General features: G+C 53.1%; 7 protein-coding genes across 7 annotated transcripts; 3 read left to right on the plus strand and 4 right to left on the minus strand.

Annotated features, from left to right (window-relative positions):
• Positions 1-512: 512 nt before the first annotated feature.
• On the minus strand, positions 513-4,187 carry BDV14DRAFT_47466 (DUF3591 domain-containing protein). The gene is made up of 2 exons (XM_073776857.1): positions 750-4,187; positions 513-669 (listed from the first exon to the last, which is right to left on the minus strand). Exon 1 carries the CDS (start codon positions 3,841-3,843, stop codon positions 853-855), a length of 2,991 nt encoding a protein of 996 aa, XP_073629314.1. The 5' UTR covers positions 3,844-4,187; the 3' UTR covers positions 513-669; positions 750-852.
• On the minus strand, positions 4,165-5,381 carry BDV14DRAFT_171471 (RNA methyltransferase). The gene is made up of 4 exons (XM_073768407.1): positions 5,214-5,381; positions 5,053-5,151; positions 4,694-4,986; positions 4,165-4,633 (listed from the first exon to the last, which is right to left on the minus strand). The coding sequence occupies exons 1-4, from the start codon at positions 5,288-5,290 to the stop codon at positions 4,389-4,391; spliced, it is 714 nt and encodes a 237-aa protein (XP_073629315.1). The 5' UTR covers positions 5,291-5,381; the 3' UTR covers positions 4,165-4,388.
• Positions 5,382-5,509: 128 nt separating this feature from the next.
• Positions 5,510-6,777, plus strand: BDV14DRAFT_47473 (putative Golgi reassembly stacking protein). Its single transcript, XM_073776858.1, has 3 exons — positions 5,510-5,713; positions 5,774-5,857; positions 5,919-6,777. Exons 1-3 carry the CDS (start codon positions 5,546-5,548, stop codon positions 6,681-6,683), a joined length of 1,017 nt encoding a protein of 338 aa, XP_073629316.1. The 5' UTR covers positions 5,510-5,545; the 3' UTR covers positions 6,684-6,777.
• BDV14DRAFT_47479 (MICOS complex subunit MIC26/MIC27) lies at positions 6,778-7,824 on the minus strand. The gene is made up of 3 exons (XM_073776860.1): positions 7,763-7,824; positions 7,626-7,694; positions 6,778-7,543 (listed from the first exon to the last, which is right to left on the minus strand). The coding sequence occupies exons 1-3, from the start codon at positions 7,775-7,777 to the stop codon at positions 6,872-6,874; spliced, it is 756 nt and encodes a 251-aa protein (XP_073629317.1). The 5' UTR covers positions 7,778-7,824; the 3' UTR covers positions 6,778-6,871.
• On the plus strand, positions 7,757-10,491 carry BDV14DRAFT_47476 (mitochondrial intermediate peptidase). The gene has a single exon (XM_073776859.1). It carries the CDS (start codon positions 7,986-7,988, stop codon positions 10,386-10,388), a length of 2,403 nt encoding a protein of 800 aa, XP_073629318.1. The 5' UTR covers positions 7,757-7,985; the 3' UTR covers positions 10,389-10,491.
• Positions 10,492-13,161: 2,670 nt separating this feature from the next.
• Positions 13,162-14,633, minus strand: BDV14DRAFT_171475 (inositol phosphosphingolipid phospholipase). The gene has a single exon (XM_073768408.1). The coding sequence runs from the start codon at positions 14,599-14,601 to the stop codon at positions 13,252-13,254; it is 1,350 nt and encodes a 449-aa protein (XP_073629319.1). The 5' UTR covers positions 14,602-14,633; the 3' UTR covers positions 13,162-13,251.
• Positions 14,634-14,753: 120 nt separating this feature from the next.
• Positions 14,754-16,617, plus strand: BDV14DRAFT_171476 (WD40 repeat domain-containing protein). Its single transcript, XM_073768409.1, has 3 exons — positions 14,754-15,389; positions 15,437-15,600; positions 15,654-16,617. The coding sequence occupies exons 1-3, from the start codon at positions 14,825-14,827 to the stop codon at positions 16,515-16,517; spliced, it is 1,593 nt and encodes a 530-aa protein (XP_073629320.1). The 5' UTR covers positions 14,754-14,824; the 3' UTR covers positions 16,518-16,617.
• Positions 16,618-16,767: the final 150 nt, after the last annotated feature.

Consider the following 16,767-nt stretch of genomic DNA (forward strand, 5'->3'; position numbering starts at 1 on the left):
ATTGAGAAACTAGACCTAATAATGTTTCATTTTTCTCGCCACCATTTTCCTAAATAGCAGGAGGAGCGCCCATAGCAAAGGCGGAATCGCTGACGCGATCTTCGGGTTTCATCGTTCCGTTGAGGAGGGGACAGAGCCTGTTTGAGTAGAGAGACGTTCGTTAGCCTTGATGACGCGACGATTTGACTAATGTCGAGTTGGTTCCATGATGAGGGTGGGTTTGGATCCAAGAGGATAAATCAGGGTTGGCAAAGTAATGAAGATTCCTGGGACTAGCTCGCCATTGAACAGGTGATGCATAGCAAGGGAACCATAAATCATCCGCGACGACAAATGTAAATCAAAAACTAAACAGAGAATGAAGGGGCAGAGGCAGAAGGGGGAGGGGACCCATCCGCAAAGAACGACTGGGAGATATTGAACGAGGCAGGGAAGCCATTGCTCGCCGCGCCCGCAGCAGAGCGAGAGGGATATTGTACGCACTTTTTGTTCGTCTTGATGTGGCCGACTTGGCCGCAGTTGGCGCACTTGCGCTGCGTGCCGGCTGATTTTGAGGATCCGGGGCCGCCGTCGGCGGGGGAATCTGCGGTGCGGAGAACACCCTTTTGCTTCTCGCGCGCGAAGCGGCGCTCTTTGTTGCGGTTTAGGCGGCTGAGTTCTTGTTCGAGACTGTGAGGGTTGATGTGTTAGTTGGAGGAACGTTGGAAGAGGGGGATGTGGAGGGAGTGGAAGGTGATATTTGAGCGTACAGTTTCTTGTTGCGGGCGTCCACTTCGGGATCACCGGTTGGCGCGAGCGAGTCGAGTCTGCTGATTGTTAGGATTTTTTGTCATATACTGGGGTGGGCAGCTCTTACTTCGTGGTGAGCGACTCAACGCGATGGCGATGTTGCAGGTAATGGCGGATGACTCGGGGGTCCGAAACGACAGTCTCCTTTTGATGAACCCCGTCCTTGTCTTTGACTTTGCGGACAATACGCAAAACCTTGCCCTTTTGATCCGACATGCTCAATCGACTCATCTTACTGAACTGACTGGTAGTTTCATCATCGCGGCGGGCGGGTGCAGGGGTAGGAGCCTCCGATCGAGGTGTTGGCTTGTTGAACTCATCATCTTCCTCTTCGGACATGTCCATTTCGTCGTCTGAGTGTTCAACAGTAGACGACAAACTAGCCTTTTGCGCTTCCCAGATCCGCCGAATGGATGTTTCGTAAGACTTTTGCTGTCTTGCGACATTGTAGCTGTGACCGCCCAATTCTTTCAATCGTTGCGCGTCCAATTTGTCTTCAACACTTTCACCGATAGCCTTGAACCCTCCTTTCATCGACGTCTTGATGAAGCTGAAACCTTCTCCACGACCAGTAGGATCACCTTCACCATGGAGTTTGAGCATGGCTTTGCCTTGCGACGCTAACAGGAAGTTCCGACTGGCCTTCCATGGCGCCATCTGCTGCTCGAAACTCTCAGACTCTTCGTCGTTGTCATCATCACCTCCCGTCTCTGCATCGTTGCCGTAACCAGTATCGTGCAGATGCTGTTGGCCGACTTGCATTGCCTCGAGGAGACAAACATCTTCAGGCTGCACCCACGATCGTATCGTGTCTTGCTCTGGCACCGGTTCCAATGGCACCCAGTACTTGGTATCTTTGTCATGCTGAAGGAAATCTTTGACCTTTTGCCGATTTTGCATGTCGCTCGTGCCAGGAATGTGGGCTGTGACATCGCTAATCGACAGGCGAAGGTCGGAGCTCTTCTTCAGTAGACGGTAAACCAACATCTTCATTCGGTTCTTCGCAACCGTAGTGACCTTGCGAGAGTGTGGCCCAGGAATATCGACAGAGGGGAACTGTTGTCCAGCAACAAACATATTGTCGATGTTACGAAGATAGTAGTCGCTACCTCCAGAGCCAGTACTGTTGCGGACAACAAGAAAATCTGTAGATTTCGCTTGATGCGTATAAAGAGGTGCACGATACATGGAATTGGAGATGGCCGGCGTGACTTCACCGGGATCGACATGGCCGAAGATAGAGAACGGACTCTTGTCCTGGGGTAAAAGCACAGCCGTCTCTCCAATGTCGGCTTTGGGGCGAGTGGCGTCTTCCATGTTCTTTCTTCGGTAATAGTTGATGATGCGGTTCGCCATGCCAAAATTCGACAAGGATAGCGGCACCTCTTCGGAATATTCGACCAACAAAACGTGGGAGTTGTCCGCTAGTGAGAGTGCTTTGGTTGAGTCGTAGAGCTGGCGGACATCCTTGCCCTTTTGATGCTTGCGTTTGACATGGGCTGGATTTTTGAACCAACAAGTCTGACCAGGTCGGAAAGACAGGGCTGGACGATGGAACGATCTGGCCTCCGCTTTCGCCAGCTCTGTCTTGTAATAAGGCCATTGCAAGCGCAATGCCGGCATACTGTGTTCCAAAGTGACGTTCCCCAATGTACTGCGCACCTTGTTCTGATGATTCTGTTTGAGCATCTCGTACGCGCCATCGTTCGAGATGTTGTATCGTGATGTAAGACGACGGGTAACGTTGACATCCATCTCCTCTCTGCTACGAGCGCCCGAGGCTTTAGGCTTCGAGGCGGCAGTATCAGGACCTCGCTCATCGAGCAACAAATGAGGATCATTCAGGTCCAAGGTAACCTTTTGCGCGACTTTGGAGCTCGCTTGCTCCGGATCATCGAGAATGGGCAGCTCAATATGCGACAACGATACTATTTCCATCGGGTCTCGTCCGAGTTTTCGTTTCTTAGCTGGACGGGTGGTTTCGAACAACCAATCATCCTCAACGTCAGCTGCAACCATGGGCTCATCATTGTCCAGAATGGAAATGTCGTCGCGAACACCCCAATCAGCGCAGACCACGCGAAGGTCGTCCGCGGTGATACCACCAGGGAGAGGCTCGTCGGATTCGTAGTCAAGATCAAACTCGTCCCGGACGTCTTCTTCCTCCTCTTCCTGTTGGGTGTCGGCAATTGGAACCATGCCATGTTGTTCGGCTTCCAACGATCGTTTATAGGCTTGTCCTCCCGACCTAAAGATCTTCTCTTGATCATGTGCCAACTCGATATTCACTTTCCCAGGGAGCACAGACTTTGGCGGCTTCAACGGTGGCTTCCCAAGGAAATAGGCCTTCTTGTGTGGGATCAATTCGAGGAACCGGGGTAGGGTATTCCGGTCGAACATCGGGAACAGAGACTGGAGTAGTTCCTCGACATTCTCAGGAGGCGCCGGAGGGTTGTCAGGACCGACATTTGACATTGCGAAAAGAGCCTGCTGTAGCTTCCAGGCACGCAAAGCGGCCGGATCCATATCCTCGACCATCGAAGGCAACGCCTCATCGTCCCCTAGAGATTCCTGATCCTCATCCATCTGTATATCAACCGGTAACTCGGGCGCAGCAGGCCGCTCCTCCTCCTCCTCCTCAAAGAACAGGTCTCTAGTTTCATCGGCTTGGCCCTGCCGCGGTGACGCCGGCTCTTCGCCGAACAAATCATCGAACTCATCGCGCGGAGCCTCATCTGCTTCTGCCGGAGCGCCGAAAAGATCATCGCCCCCTCCGAAAAGTGCATCGTCCGTCGTGTCGGGAAGGTCAAGGCCATCATCAGGCTCTGCTCGCGATTCGTCCCCGCCGCCTTGTTCTTCCTCCGGAAGCTCGTCGTCATCAAAATCTTCGTAATCCACCGCGTCATCTGCTTTCTCGCCGGGTTCGAGTTCTCGGGATAGGAAATCGAAGGATGCGCCACCATCTGTCATGGGGCCATTCATCTGCCGCATAACATTTTCGAATTCGGCATCTTCAACATCGGGGCCCGGGGAGGCCGTCGTCGCGTGAGGCATGATGGGCGAGAAGCTAGAGTAGGGAATCCAAAGGTCGGAAGAGAATGAGTATGGTTCCAGCGGCGGAGGGATATTGATAGAGGCGTTAGATGGTGGGAGACTCGAAGGATATAAGAGGTGCAAGCATGGAGAACCGTTTGCGCTGGGCAGGCTCGAACGATCACGAATGTACGAAGGCTGGGTGACTCATTTCTGGGTGAAAGAGCGATGATTGAGTCAGAAAACAAGTTATGTGGCCTAGTTTCGAAAGTCAGGTAGAAGAAACGAGAGACTGAGAGGCGTGTTGCCGTGCCTTCAGGCAAGTTGAGGCAAACGGAGTGAGGACTGAGGACCAACTGACCGCGCGGAACACGTGAAGATAGGGCGGGGCACTAATCCCGATCAGGCAATCAGCTTGTAGGCCAGCGGGCCCAGAGCCTCAGGTGCAATATTTAGACCGCGCGAGTTTCGAAGATCTACCAGGTGAAATTTGAACTGGGCTAGGTGGTTTGACGGCTTTCAAATGTATAGTACAATGAAGAGAAAATAGTGTGCACGCTTCATCATTAGAAAAGTTGAAATCCACCATAAAAGATACACAGCGCTTTGCTAGCCCCCCTCATACAATAGTGCATAACTGGGGCAGGTTCTTCACCCTTGACCACGGCAGCCAATTGATTCAAATCCGAGCTCCTTGGGAGGTATAGCACCACATAAGGGGTGAAGAGAGAATATTCACCGTAGAGCGTGTTGAGGGAGTATGGTTCCATCGTCCGCAGATCAAATACGGAGGCTGATCTATATCCGGGTCCTGAAGAACATTCGATCATTAGCGGTAGACCCGCAGTAAAGAGCGCAGGTATAGACGTACCTCCCCAAGGCGGGCTCGCGAAAAGCACGCTGTACGGGGCGAGATCCTTCAACTGCGACTTGATGATCTCGAAGCAGTCGCCCTGAAACCAAGTAATTTTGTCCGCGACGCCGTAGACCTTCGCGTTATGCTGAGCGCACTTAAGCGTCGCCGGGTCTTTCTCAATGGCGTATACTCGTTTCCAATGTCCGGACAGTGCAAAGGCAATGGTGTTCCCTCCAGCGCCGGCAAATGCATCTACCAGAATTTTTCGATCCGGGGGTGCGGAATATGCTAGTTGCTCTGCGATCTTCCTGCAGCGTTGATGACTGGTGTTAGCGCATCCAGGTTGCATTCCATAAACGCTGGGGTTCACGTACGTCGCGACTGGCTCTGGGGTGACACCGAACCACGCATCGTCAGTCAGCCAGATGCCTTCGTCATACTTGGAGAAAAGATCGTATCGCTGGGACCAGTAGCTAAAAGAAGTCGTCAGTAAATGCTGCAGCGAAGAAAAAAGCACCAGCCGCGAAATACATACTTCTGGATGTCCCAAGGCACTTGGCCGCGGTCCTCATAATGATGGACTTCGGGGGGAGGGTCTTCATCACCAGACATGGTGTCACACTCGTTATCAAGACATGGGTGAGAGTGAGAAAAGAGAAAAAAAGAAGGAGAATGAAAGATCCTGACTCCTCTGATCTCAAACGACGGGACGAGGAGAAGCTCTTCCGCTGCCGCATCGAAATCTACTGATAACCGCGGGTTTGTCCTGTTTGCACCTCTACATTTGAGGACAGCTTCCTCTATGCTTGTCCCTTCCTCTCTCTTGTTCCCCCGCATATACAATTATAGTCCTGCGAAGCTCTCAACATGTTCGGGGCCCTCAATAGATTTATTGGTCGCCTTGACTCCGAGCCTAATGCACAGCAGTCACGGTCCGACAATGCCTTTGGGTTTCAGGTCCTCCGCAACAAGGACCCCGAAGTACCGCTGGAGCCGTGGTTTGACTTCATCATTGGGATTAATGGACGTTTGATTGTGTGCTTACCTTGCTGCTATACCATTAACTTGAGTACTCGAAGCTGACACTATGACTAGGATGACCCCGACCCAAACCTCTTTGCGACGGAGGTGCGCAATTGCGCCGGCTCTCGAGTAACATTCGCAGTTTGGAGCGCAAAGGTATGCAAATGGTCTTACCTTGAAACAATCTACACTCTGAGGCTAACAGATGGAATCACAGGGTCAACGAACGCACACGATATCCATTACCGTCCCACCATCGGACCCGACCCTCGGACTTGCTCTTCAGATCGCCCCGCTCTCATCTACGCAAAACATCTGGCACGTCTTAAATATCCCCTCGCCTCTCAGTCCAGCCTATAGAGCCGGCCTTCTGCCTCACTCAGACTACATCATTGGTACACCCAGCGGGACATTACGCGGGGAATCAGCACTCGGCGAGCTAGTGGAGGACCATCTGGACCGCACGTTGGTGCTATGGGTCTACAATAGCGAATTTGACGTTGTGCGTACGGTTGACCTCGTACCTACAAGAGGTTGGGGTGGTGAAGGAGCGCTAGGAGCGGAGTTGGGATTTGGTGCGTTACATAGACTGCCGGTTGGTTTGGGTGAGGAGGTTGAGGGACCCGGCGAGGTGGTCTTTGAGACGCGCGCGGATGGGGTCTCGACGCCTGTTCCTGAGCAGGTGGTTCCTCCTGCAGATATGGGTGCCGGAGTTCCTGGACAACCGCAGTTTCTTGTGCCCGCCAATATGACAGCCCCTCCACCATGGGCATCTTCCGGGACAGCCCCTCCAGTGTCGCATCATGGGAAGAAGGCTCGCGGGGGCGCTAGGGCATCACCCCACAGAGGCTTTGATGATTACTTTGCGGAAGGTGAACAGAAGAGCAGGGAGCAAGACCATGTACCATCACGGCGGGGCACGCCGCTAGCTCCACCGCCGCCCAAGGCAGGTACACCGCAGGAACAGAAGGAATCAGAATAGGGAATATATGATTACGACTTTGCGCAGGAGGTGTTTTCGGCGTTTCAATGTTTATATCGATAGTACAAAGGAGAATCGACTGTCTAGAGCCCGTTCCGGAAACTTCTTACAGGTACATGCGCTATAGGACACAGCCCAACCGCTATCAAGATGTGAATAAACAAACCAGCGAAAAGGGAGAGGAAAGTTTAGTGTCCCTTGCTCACAACCTCCTCCAGCTTCTTCCGAGCATCCCCGATCTTTTCCTCCATCATGGCACGTGTCATAGCACTGTGAGCGACACCAGTAGACCAGATTTGCTGCGCCCGCTCCCGGAAGTACAGGTGCTTGTCGGCAACAACAGGGACACGCTTTTCATACTCCCAGATCAAATCAGAGACGTTCCGCATGGTCACAGGGAGGAGGGACCAGGCCGCAATGGTACCGAAGGCCAACGGGGTTGTGCCGCGCAGGAAGCGGCCGCGGTTACGGGCAACAATCGAACCGGCCATACCGGCGACAACGACATAGACACCGCCGGGAATCAGCTTCTCGCCGGACTCAGGAGAGGGAGCGAGCGAGGCGATGGTGTTGGTGAAGGCGTTCTCGATGTGGAGGGCACGAGAGAGGATGTCGTTGAATGCTACCTCGGCGGCACGGGACTGTTGGTAGAGGAAGACGCGGGCTTGACGGACCTGGGCGGTTAGGAGGTCTGTTGGCGTGGGAGACGAAGGTGAAGATGGCTTGGGGGTGTTGGCGAGAGCTGTGGTGATGGGCGAGGGTTCGGGTGAAGAAGCAGGAATGGGCGCGGGCTCGGGAGCGGGAGTCGAGATGACGGCGACAGAGGATTCGGCGGGGAACTCATCGTAGATGGGTTTTCTCTGTTGCTGTTAGTGGTTTGGCTTGGTAGAGGAGCTCAGCGGTAGCTTTCGAGGTTGAACCGCAGATAGCAAGGGAACGTACGGGCTCCTCGGCATGAGCTTGCCGGGGGTAGAGGGCCACGGCCCCGGCCAGCAGAGGCACAGACAGTCTCTAGAAGGGCAATTGATTAGCAGGAGCACGAGGAGCAGTAGATGAACATATGCGGAGCTGTTGGATACCTGGTAAAAGGCCATGGTGCGAGCAATTGGTGGAGGACAAGGAAGGAGAGAGGACGAGATGATGGAATGAGGTCCGAAAAGAAGTGCCAAGTTTTTTCGGCCGCAGTCGGTTCAAGTCTTCGTTCATGCCTCGTGCCTCCTCTCCCCCTCTACCCTAGGGGCGCATTTTTTTCTTTTCTGTCATTCTCTCATCTAATGTTCTGTACATATATACCGGCTTAATATGCTGCGACCGTGGGTTTGTCGCACCTGTCGACTACAACAGCACCTGCCCCGTCGCTCCATCACCACCTCCGCCCTGCGCTCAGCGTCAGCGTCTGCATCGGCCACCCCTGCTCATTTCTCGCCTTCCAAGAAGTCAGACGACGATACACTCCGCCGAGTATTTGACTCCCAGTCCTTCTGGCGCGATTTTTCCGCTTCCTCGTCCTATTCCCTCGGCCGACAACCGACCGGTCTTGTTCAGAACCAGTACCTTACTACCCCGGACGGCTTCCGCGCCTTCGCCCAAGTATCGCTGCAGAAATGTCAGGCGATAGTCTCTCGAGTCCTCGCCGCGTCGACGGTCGATGAATACCGGGGCTTGGTTCGACAGTTGGACCGACTGAGCGACCTGCTCTGTCGCGTCATTGACTTGTCCGATTTTATCCGGGCATCCCATCCGGATCCGCCCGTTCAAGAGGCTGCGGGCCAGGCGTATGCTTTGATGTTCGAGTACATGAACGTGCTCAACACCACAACTGGCCTCCATGACCAGCTTCGCACGGCTCTGAACCAGCCAGAGGTAACGGACCATTGGTCCTCCGAAGAGAAGATTGTTGCCCGCATATTGCTCCAGGATTTCGCCAACTCCGCAATTCATATGCCCCCACTCGAGCGACAACGCTTTGTCTCTCTCTCAAACGAAATAAGCCAGCTCGGATCGGCTTTCGCTCATGGTGCTGAGCCGGCACGTTCACATGTTGTTGTGCCTACGAATAATCTTCGAGGTCTCGATCCCTTGCTGGTCCAGCAGATCAAGCGATGGAACCCCCGATCCGCCGCCGTTCCTACCGTTGGGTTAATCCCTCGCCTAGCTCTACGCTCGGCCCATAATGAGGACGTTCGTCGCGAGATATACCAGGCTACCCGAACTGCTAACTCGCGTCAAATTCAACGCCTAGAGCAGTTGCTGGCCAAGCGCGCAGAGCTTGCTCAGCTCGCGGGCTTCTCTACATTCGCCCATATGACGCTTAACGACAAGATGGCCAGAAGCCCTGCGGCAGTGTCAGAATTCTTGACTACGCTCATTACAAGCAACCGTCCGGATGTGAAAGAGGAGCTCTTCCAACTTCAGGTGCAGAAGGGTAATCAGCTGCAGCCCTGGGACCACGCCTACTACGTCCACTCGCGAGTGCGCCAGTACGAGGTGTCTCAGCAAAGCCGCAAGTCGCGAGAGCTAGCTGCCATCCCTGAATTCTTCTCTTTGGGGACCGTGATGCAAGGTCTATCACGTCTCTTTGACCGCCTCTACGGCGTACGCCTAGTACCTATTGAGACAGGACCTGGCGAAACCTGGACACCCGACGTTCGTCGTCTGGATGTCGTAGACGAAAACGACCGTCCACTAGCAGTCATCTACTGCGACCTGTTCTCTCGTCCCAACAAACACCCCAACCCAGCACACTTCACCCTCCGATGTGCTCGTGAGATCACCCCCGAAGAAATCGCGGAATCCGCCTCAATCGATGATCCCGCCGTCGTTTCCCATCCAAACGACGGCATGGCAACAACTGTTGACACAGAATCAAAAACCCTCCGCCAACTCCCAACAATCGCTCTCGTCTGCGACTTCCCCGAGCCATCCACGTCCACGCCATCTCTCCTAACTGAACACAGCGTGCGCACCCTCTTTCACGAAATGGGCCACGCATTGCACTCCATTCTGGGGCAAACAAAGCTACAATCCATCTCCGGTACGCGCTGCGCAACGGACTTTGCTGAGCTGCCGTCCGTCCTCATGGAGCGCTTCGCAACGGACCCCTCTGTCCTCGCCCTATACGCCCGCCACTGGCAAACAGACCAACCTCTCTCTGAAACAATGATCCAGCACATGGCCCAGGATCGTGCAGTCCACGGCGCAATCTACGGCGCTGTCGAAAACGAAGCGCAGATCCTCATGGCTCTCGTCGACCAAGCTTACCACACCACCACCACCACCGAAAGCCCACCAAACTCCCATATTAACACCACATCCCTCTACCACGAAGTCTACTTCAAACACGCTAGTCTCCCCGACCCCCTCGACTCAAGCGGCAACCCTTCAACCTCATGGCAGGGCTTCTTCGGCCACCTCTACGGCTACGGCGCCACATACTACAGCTACATCTTTGACCGCGCAATCGCGAATAAAATGTGGGAAGACGTCTTCCAGTCCGGTGGCGCAGCCATAGACCGCGACGCAGGCGAGCGGTATAAGAATGAAGTGCTTAGATGGGGCGGTGGTCGGAATGGTTGGGAATGCGTCGCTGGTGTATTGGGCGCGCAGAACCCGTCTAATGCTGATGGGCGGCTTGTGGAGGGTGGTGATGAGGCGATGCGCGAGGTTGGACGGTGGGGGCTGGGTAGAGATGGGGTTTCTGGTTAGGTTGGTTGGTTTCGATGGCCTTGCCAAATGTAATTATAATTGTAGACCAGGCATGTACAATACTCAACAGAAGAACATAAATAAGGTATCAATAGATCTGCCATTCACTTAATGACTGCATCGTCTGACTCGCGCTGGCGTACGGTGTAAGTAGACAAAGAACTAGCGACGGGGCTGGGACTGGAGTACGGTACCTAGGGCTGAGGATAGCCACGCTATTTGGACCCTCAACAACGAAGCTTGGCCCGCGCGATTCATTGACATCCTGACAATGCGCCCTCCAGTCACGGCTTTCAGGTCACTTCCTAGGTGCTCCAAAGACCCGCAGCGAAAGAAACCCTCGAGAACAACGAAGAGTCCCACGCGGCGTAGAGAGATGTCGCCACTGGACTGCCTGGCTGCGTTGCTAAATTGGAACAACAAAAATGATTGCTGGGTTACTCTCATTGCCCAATATTTCCTTTACCAGAGAGGGGCTTTCCGCACGAAAAGCATTGGAATCGTGGGAAGCATGAAGATGAAGAAAAGATCCAGCCCTGGGAAGTTATGGTATTCTGTGGGCTACACCGTACGTGCAGCACCCTAGGTATCTTCTGCTAGTCAGTACACACGCGCGAACTTTCTGTTTACTATCTATCTTGATTCGCAAGCTGCCCGAGATCCGGAGGATGTTCAAGCGAATCTGTTTGCAACGTTACCAAAGTGCTAGACTGCTACTGCAACTTAAACAATACCTGTTTGTTTCAATCTGTTGTAGCGGTTTGCTAATGGGGTTCATTCCCTTCTTCGTTTTCCACCCTTATTTTTCGTTTTAGTCTGTGAGAACAATCGGCAGAGCATTAGCTGCAAAGGCAGCAGTTCAATTGTCCCTTTGGTCCTGCTATTAAGGACGGAAAAGAAGAGGGACACTCACACAATGCATTTGTTTTCGTCGCATCGTATGGTCCATGTCTGGCGTCCAGGAAAACATACACCTAGAGGCTTGATATCGAATAGATGGAAGCGAAAAATTGTGACACAATGGCTATTGGAACTTCCATGTTTCCTTGGAGGAATTCGGTCGAAGAGGCTGCATAGGGTGTTGAGAAAGTAGTAGTATGTAGTTGGAAGTAAGTCGTGACTGGGTGTGCAGAAGATGGTATAAAGATCGAAATTCGTTGACTGTATATCACCACCCCTTAAGACAGTGCATAAGACAGTAAGCCTCCCATTATGCCACAAGATAGGTTTGCTATCACTTCTAACCTCGCGGCCCAGGTGGCAGAAAATCTGGCCCAGAATGCAATCCCCAGCGTCCTTTTTGGCTGGGTGGTTGTTGGCCTGTATGATGATATCAAACCTTACCGAGTACGTGTGCACCCAGGCCTCCATGCCTTCGACCATTCTGCAAGAGCTAATCGGTGTGTTCTTATTGTGCCTCCCAGGGACGTCGAGTTTGTTATTCCGGACGGCCATATATCAATGGCAATGGAAGTATTAGCAGACGCGGGCATAATTTATGCTTCCGCCATTTTTGTGTGGAATTGTGTCTGGTCGACAGTATGTAGACGTCCCAGATGACCAGATGCACTCGATGCATCTTATCCCGACCGCGCACTTCCATTATGAGGAATGGGGGGCCGTCTTGTCTCTTGTTCGCCAAAGCGAAGCGCTACCTTGGCTACCTGACATACCGGTACCTTGTAGCCCACCTGCCCGTCCAGAAATCATGCTGTCGAGTGACGACCGGTTGCCGCCGAAGTTCGGAAGGGAGGGAGACGAGATATACGGGCCTTCAGAGCCATGGATAGATAAACATCCAGTGCAGATATTGAACCCTGGCATATTTACTGAGGCCGTCATTCGTCTATATATGCGTTACTTCGAATGACCTCTTCGAATTCCGTACTGGCAGGGGAGTTCTGGCTGGTTTGGGCTTCTTTGGAGGGACATGATTGAAGCACTAGCGGAGAAGGGCGAGCGCCGTAGTATAGAGTATCAGATGCAACTCCCGTCTCGGTTCCAACTTACCTGGCAATTTCTTTCTTAAAACGGCCCGCCAACCCATAGCCCTGATCTGCCCATGGTGCGTCTCCGTCAGAATATGATGGAGACTGGTGAGCTCTCACCGGACTTGGGAAAAATCGATGTTGATAATTATAGGGGATCTGACGAGCTGCTGTCTTACTAGCGGGGCGTTGCTTTAGATAACACCGGAGCGAGCTATATAGGTGTAAAATAGCTAATCTGATTCATTTGTGCTAAACAGGAAAGGCCACGGAGGAAAAAAAGCAATAATAAAGAGCAGACCGCGCTACAAGGAAAGAACAACGGCGGACACTGGTCACTTTTCCGTCAATATGTACAGTCGCCGTGATCAGTGCAATGTCTGGTTGTCATCTGGTCAGTTCAAGCAGGATGCGACTGCATCCCTTGGCAAAAGATGTGTGTGAATCTATGGACTGCTACCCACTGAGATGATAGCATTGAAAACTACCCAAGCAGTCAGAGTCTGTGCCAAGGTGAGAGTCTGAATTCTCGGGGACGGAAGGCAAGGCACTTAGGGTTATTGGCGCTCGGCAATTGTTTCATGGGAGACTGCGGTGTTGGTGGTTGAGAAGAGGGAGATAGTACCATTGTCAAACTGAAATGAAGTCCAAAAACCCAAATGATATGTAGTAAATACGAAACTCTAAGGCAACTACCCTATATTGTGGATAAGGTATCCAGGGCAAGATATATAAATAAGGCCATTATCTACTCGGGGTTATCATGGAGAACCGAGAATAACTATCGAGATCTGGTGCGGTGGAAGTCAGTTATTTATACATTAGTCAATCTGTTACATAGATAAGTCAAGTTATATATACACTCTTGGGAAGAATTAAGTAGTGGGACCCCCCTCGACCAACCCCTTAACATTCCGAATCTCCCACTCAAACTCCTTCAGTGCCCTCAACTCACTCGACACAAACAAGCCCCCAATCAAACCATCCAGTATCCCCGCCCCAAAACTCAATGTGCTCACAAGAGTCAATATGAAAGGGATATAAGGCCTATCGCCATTCCACCACACGCCGACGAGACACCCGATGGTGACCAGCACCGAGGCGACAAAGTGGGCGAGGCGCCAGCGGCGCTGGGAGCGTTCGCGGAGAACATAGCTGTGGATCATGTCGAGGATGTGGCTGTATGTTTCTGGGGGAAGGGTGAGGCGGGCGGAGTCGGTACTGCGTTCTTTGGTAGGTGATGAGGAATCGCGTGTTATGATGGCTTCGACGGCAAAGTGGTCGCTAAGCGAGCAGCGGAGGGTAGGGTGGCGGTCTGTCATTGTGATTTTGACGTCCTTAACGGACCAGCCTACTTCGTCGCCGACGAAAATGTAGTCGAGGCGCTTACCGCGGGGATCGGGGCTGTCTTTGAAGGACTCCACGGCGATATCGTGACCCTTGTCTAAGCGTTTTTGGTCCTTCTTCGACCATCGCCAGGTATTGTACGGCCCGTCGCAGGTCGCGCCGTTGTGATGGAGGTTGAATTCCGCAGAGGGAACCGGTTTACCGCGCGCCTTTTCGACGGCATCCTTTGCTGCTCCTATTGAAGAGTCGGGGTATATGACCTGCCATGCATCGACGACTGGACTATGCGCGCGGATGAGCCTATGCGCAAACGACGAAGGAAGCATATTGAAGTCACCCAGCCCAATAACCAAATGACCTCGCTCCGCAGCACCGCGCATCAGCTTCGCAATTTCCCACGCCTGCGCCGTGCGATGCGCCAGGTAACTATCATTCGGCTCCTGTTCGTACGGCGCATGTAGATGCGTGCAAAAAACTTCCGCAACATCATGTCTTCCCTTTCCGAATCGAATCCGGGCACACGCTACACCCTTCCCGACGAACCAATCGCCGCGGAAGAAGGCCGTTGGACGCCCGTTGAGCGGGTATCCGTGCATAGATGTCTGCTCGATAGGCCATCTCGAAAAGATAGCGAGACCAGCGCCCCAAATACCGCCAAAGTAGAATTTTGCGTAGGGGAGGAGATGTGCGATTTGGGATCGGATTGACTCGTAGTCTTGCTGCGTCCAGCACTCTTGTAGGCCGATGATGTCGGGTGGGGGGTTGGAGATGGCTAGTTGGCGGCCTATTTCGGAGAGGCGTTCATTGCGGGAGGTAGCGAGATATTTGAGGCCCCAGCAGTTGAGAGTTAGGATGCGAATGTTGTCTGGATCTGCCATTGTCGGTTTCCACTCATTCTTTGCGAATTGAGATGTGGAAATGGAGCTTGAAGCTGAAGGAGCTATCTAAACAAGTGATGTAAGGACCATCCTCACCGCCTTCCTTTTCAATGTCATTCGCGGAATTTCTTCCTGCATTATTCTCAGGGCAGGAGGCTTCAGGAACAGAACATCCATTTGTTGCTTTTGAAAGACTGTTTGAGTTTTGAAATGTTATAGCAGAATGGATCGCGAACACCCCTCAAAGCGCCGCCGGCTCACCCCCTCACCACCACCCATCTCATCGCCCGTTGAAACATCCTCCGACGAGCTGGCCGCAGGCTCCGACCACGACAACGAGCGCCGCCGCGTGAGTCTCACAGCGTACCCGCCGAAACGACCGTACCCTCGTTCCCGCAGTTTCAGCAGCTCCGAGAGCCCTGATGAATTGGCCATGGATGCAGACGTTTACTGGCGCTCCCGCAATCGCGGGCGCGATTCACCGTGGGGACGGTCCGACGATGAGAACGAGGGCGATGAAGAGAATGACGATGACGAGCATGAGCACGATAATATGAATGATGACGATAACGATACAGAAGCGAACGGCGACTTGGATGGTATGGAGACCGGCGACAATGATGGAGAGATTAATGGGGCTTATTCAGATCGCTCGCCCACGCCGGTACCGCCGCCGCCGCCAAAACCAGATCAAGTGAATTACCGGTTGAAGTTCTTGCTCAGGGGGCACTTACGGGGGGTCTCAGCTGTCAAGTACTCTCCGAATGGGTCTATGATTGCTAGTGGAGGTTTGTCTTCTACCTTTGGAGGGTTGCGCAGTGGCTGACATGTGCAGGGGCGGACGGTGCGGTCAAGGTCTGGAATGCGTCTACGGGAAAGTTGATACAGTCATTTGAAGGGCATTTGGCCGGTGTATCGACGATATCATGGAGTCCAGACGGCGCGACAATTGCCTCAGGTTCAGACGATAAGACCATTCGTCTTTGGAATGTCCTTACAGTAAGTATACTTGCGCATCCTGGTGCCCTAAACAGAGCTGACAAATGTCGCAGGGCAAAGCACATCCTACACCCTTCATCGGCCACCACAACTACGTCTACTCGATCGCCTTCTCCCCCAAAGGCAACATGCTCGTCAGCGGCTCCTACGACGAAGCCGTCTTCCTGTGGGACGTGCGGTCCGCGCGTGTCATGAAATCCCTCCCCGCTCACTCCGACCCAGTCAGTGGAATCGACGTCGTCTGGGATGGTACGCTCATCGCCTCTTGCGCAACTGATGGTCTTGTCCGTATCTGGGATACCGCAACTGGACAGTGTCTCCGTACACTAGTCCACGAAGACAACCCACCCGTCTCCGCGGTGAAGTTCTCTCCGAATGGGAAATACGTGCTCGCGTGGACGCTAGACGACTGCGTGCGACTATGGGATTACGTCGAGGGCCGGTGTCTGAAGACTTACCAGGGACATGCGAATCGGAAGTACAGTCTCTCTGGTGCGTTTGGCGTATATGGCCAGGTGACGTCGCGGTCACCGGGGTATGCGTTTGCTGTCAGTGGGAGTGAAGACGGGGCAGTTCTCTGCTGGGACGTGGTCAGTAAGAAAGTTCTGCAGAGAATCGAGGGACACGCGGGTGTTGTTCTAGGCGTTGATACCTGCTCGACGAGTAATGGGCGGTACATCGTGAGTTGTGGGCTAGATGGGACGGTACGGGTATTGGAGGAGGTCGGTCCTGAAACTGAGACTGAGGCTGAGGCTGGACCTGAGCCTGATTTACCACAGCAAGATCTAGACCAGGATCATGGTCAGAGTCAGAATGGACACGCAGATCCATGCGAGGAGGGTGTCGCTGTCGACCAAGACAAGGACACCGAGATGGGCGAAGCAGCCGATCTTGACCCTGCAAAGGACTCTTCATGACCAAGCGCCGTTCTTTTTTCTACGCATTCAACTTAGCACGTTTTATACCTAACAAGCGATAATCACAATGAAGCCCTGTTGGTTCATTCATAATACCAGATAACCTAAAACCACGGCTCCATTTAATAATCACCCTACAGTTACTTGGCTAAGGTACCTGAATCATGATTAGGTAGGGCACCTTCTCCAGCACCCCTTAGTCGTGATAGTGGAAGGGCAGAAGCAGCGAGCTGAGGAGTTCGGAGCAAAA

This window comes from Aspergillus stella-maris (assembly GCF_047715825.1).
Source record: "Aspergillus stella-maris strain CBS 113639 unplaced genomic scaffold BDV14scaffold_20, whole genome shotgun sequence".
Classification (NCBI taxonomy): domain Eukaryota; kingdom Fungi; phylum Ascomycota; class Eurotiomycetes; order Eurotiales; family Aspergillaceae; genus Aspergillus; species Aspergillus stella-maris.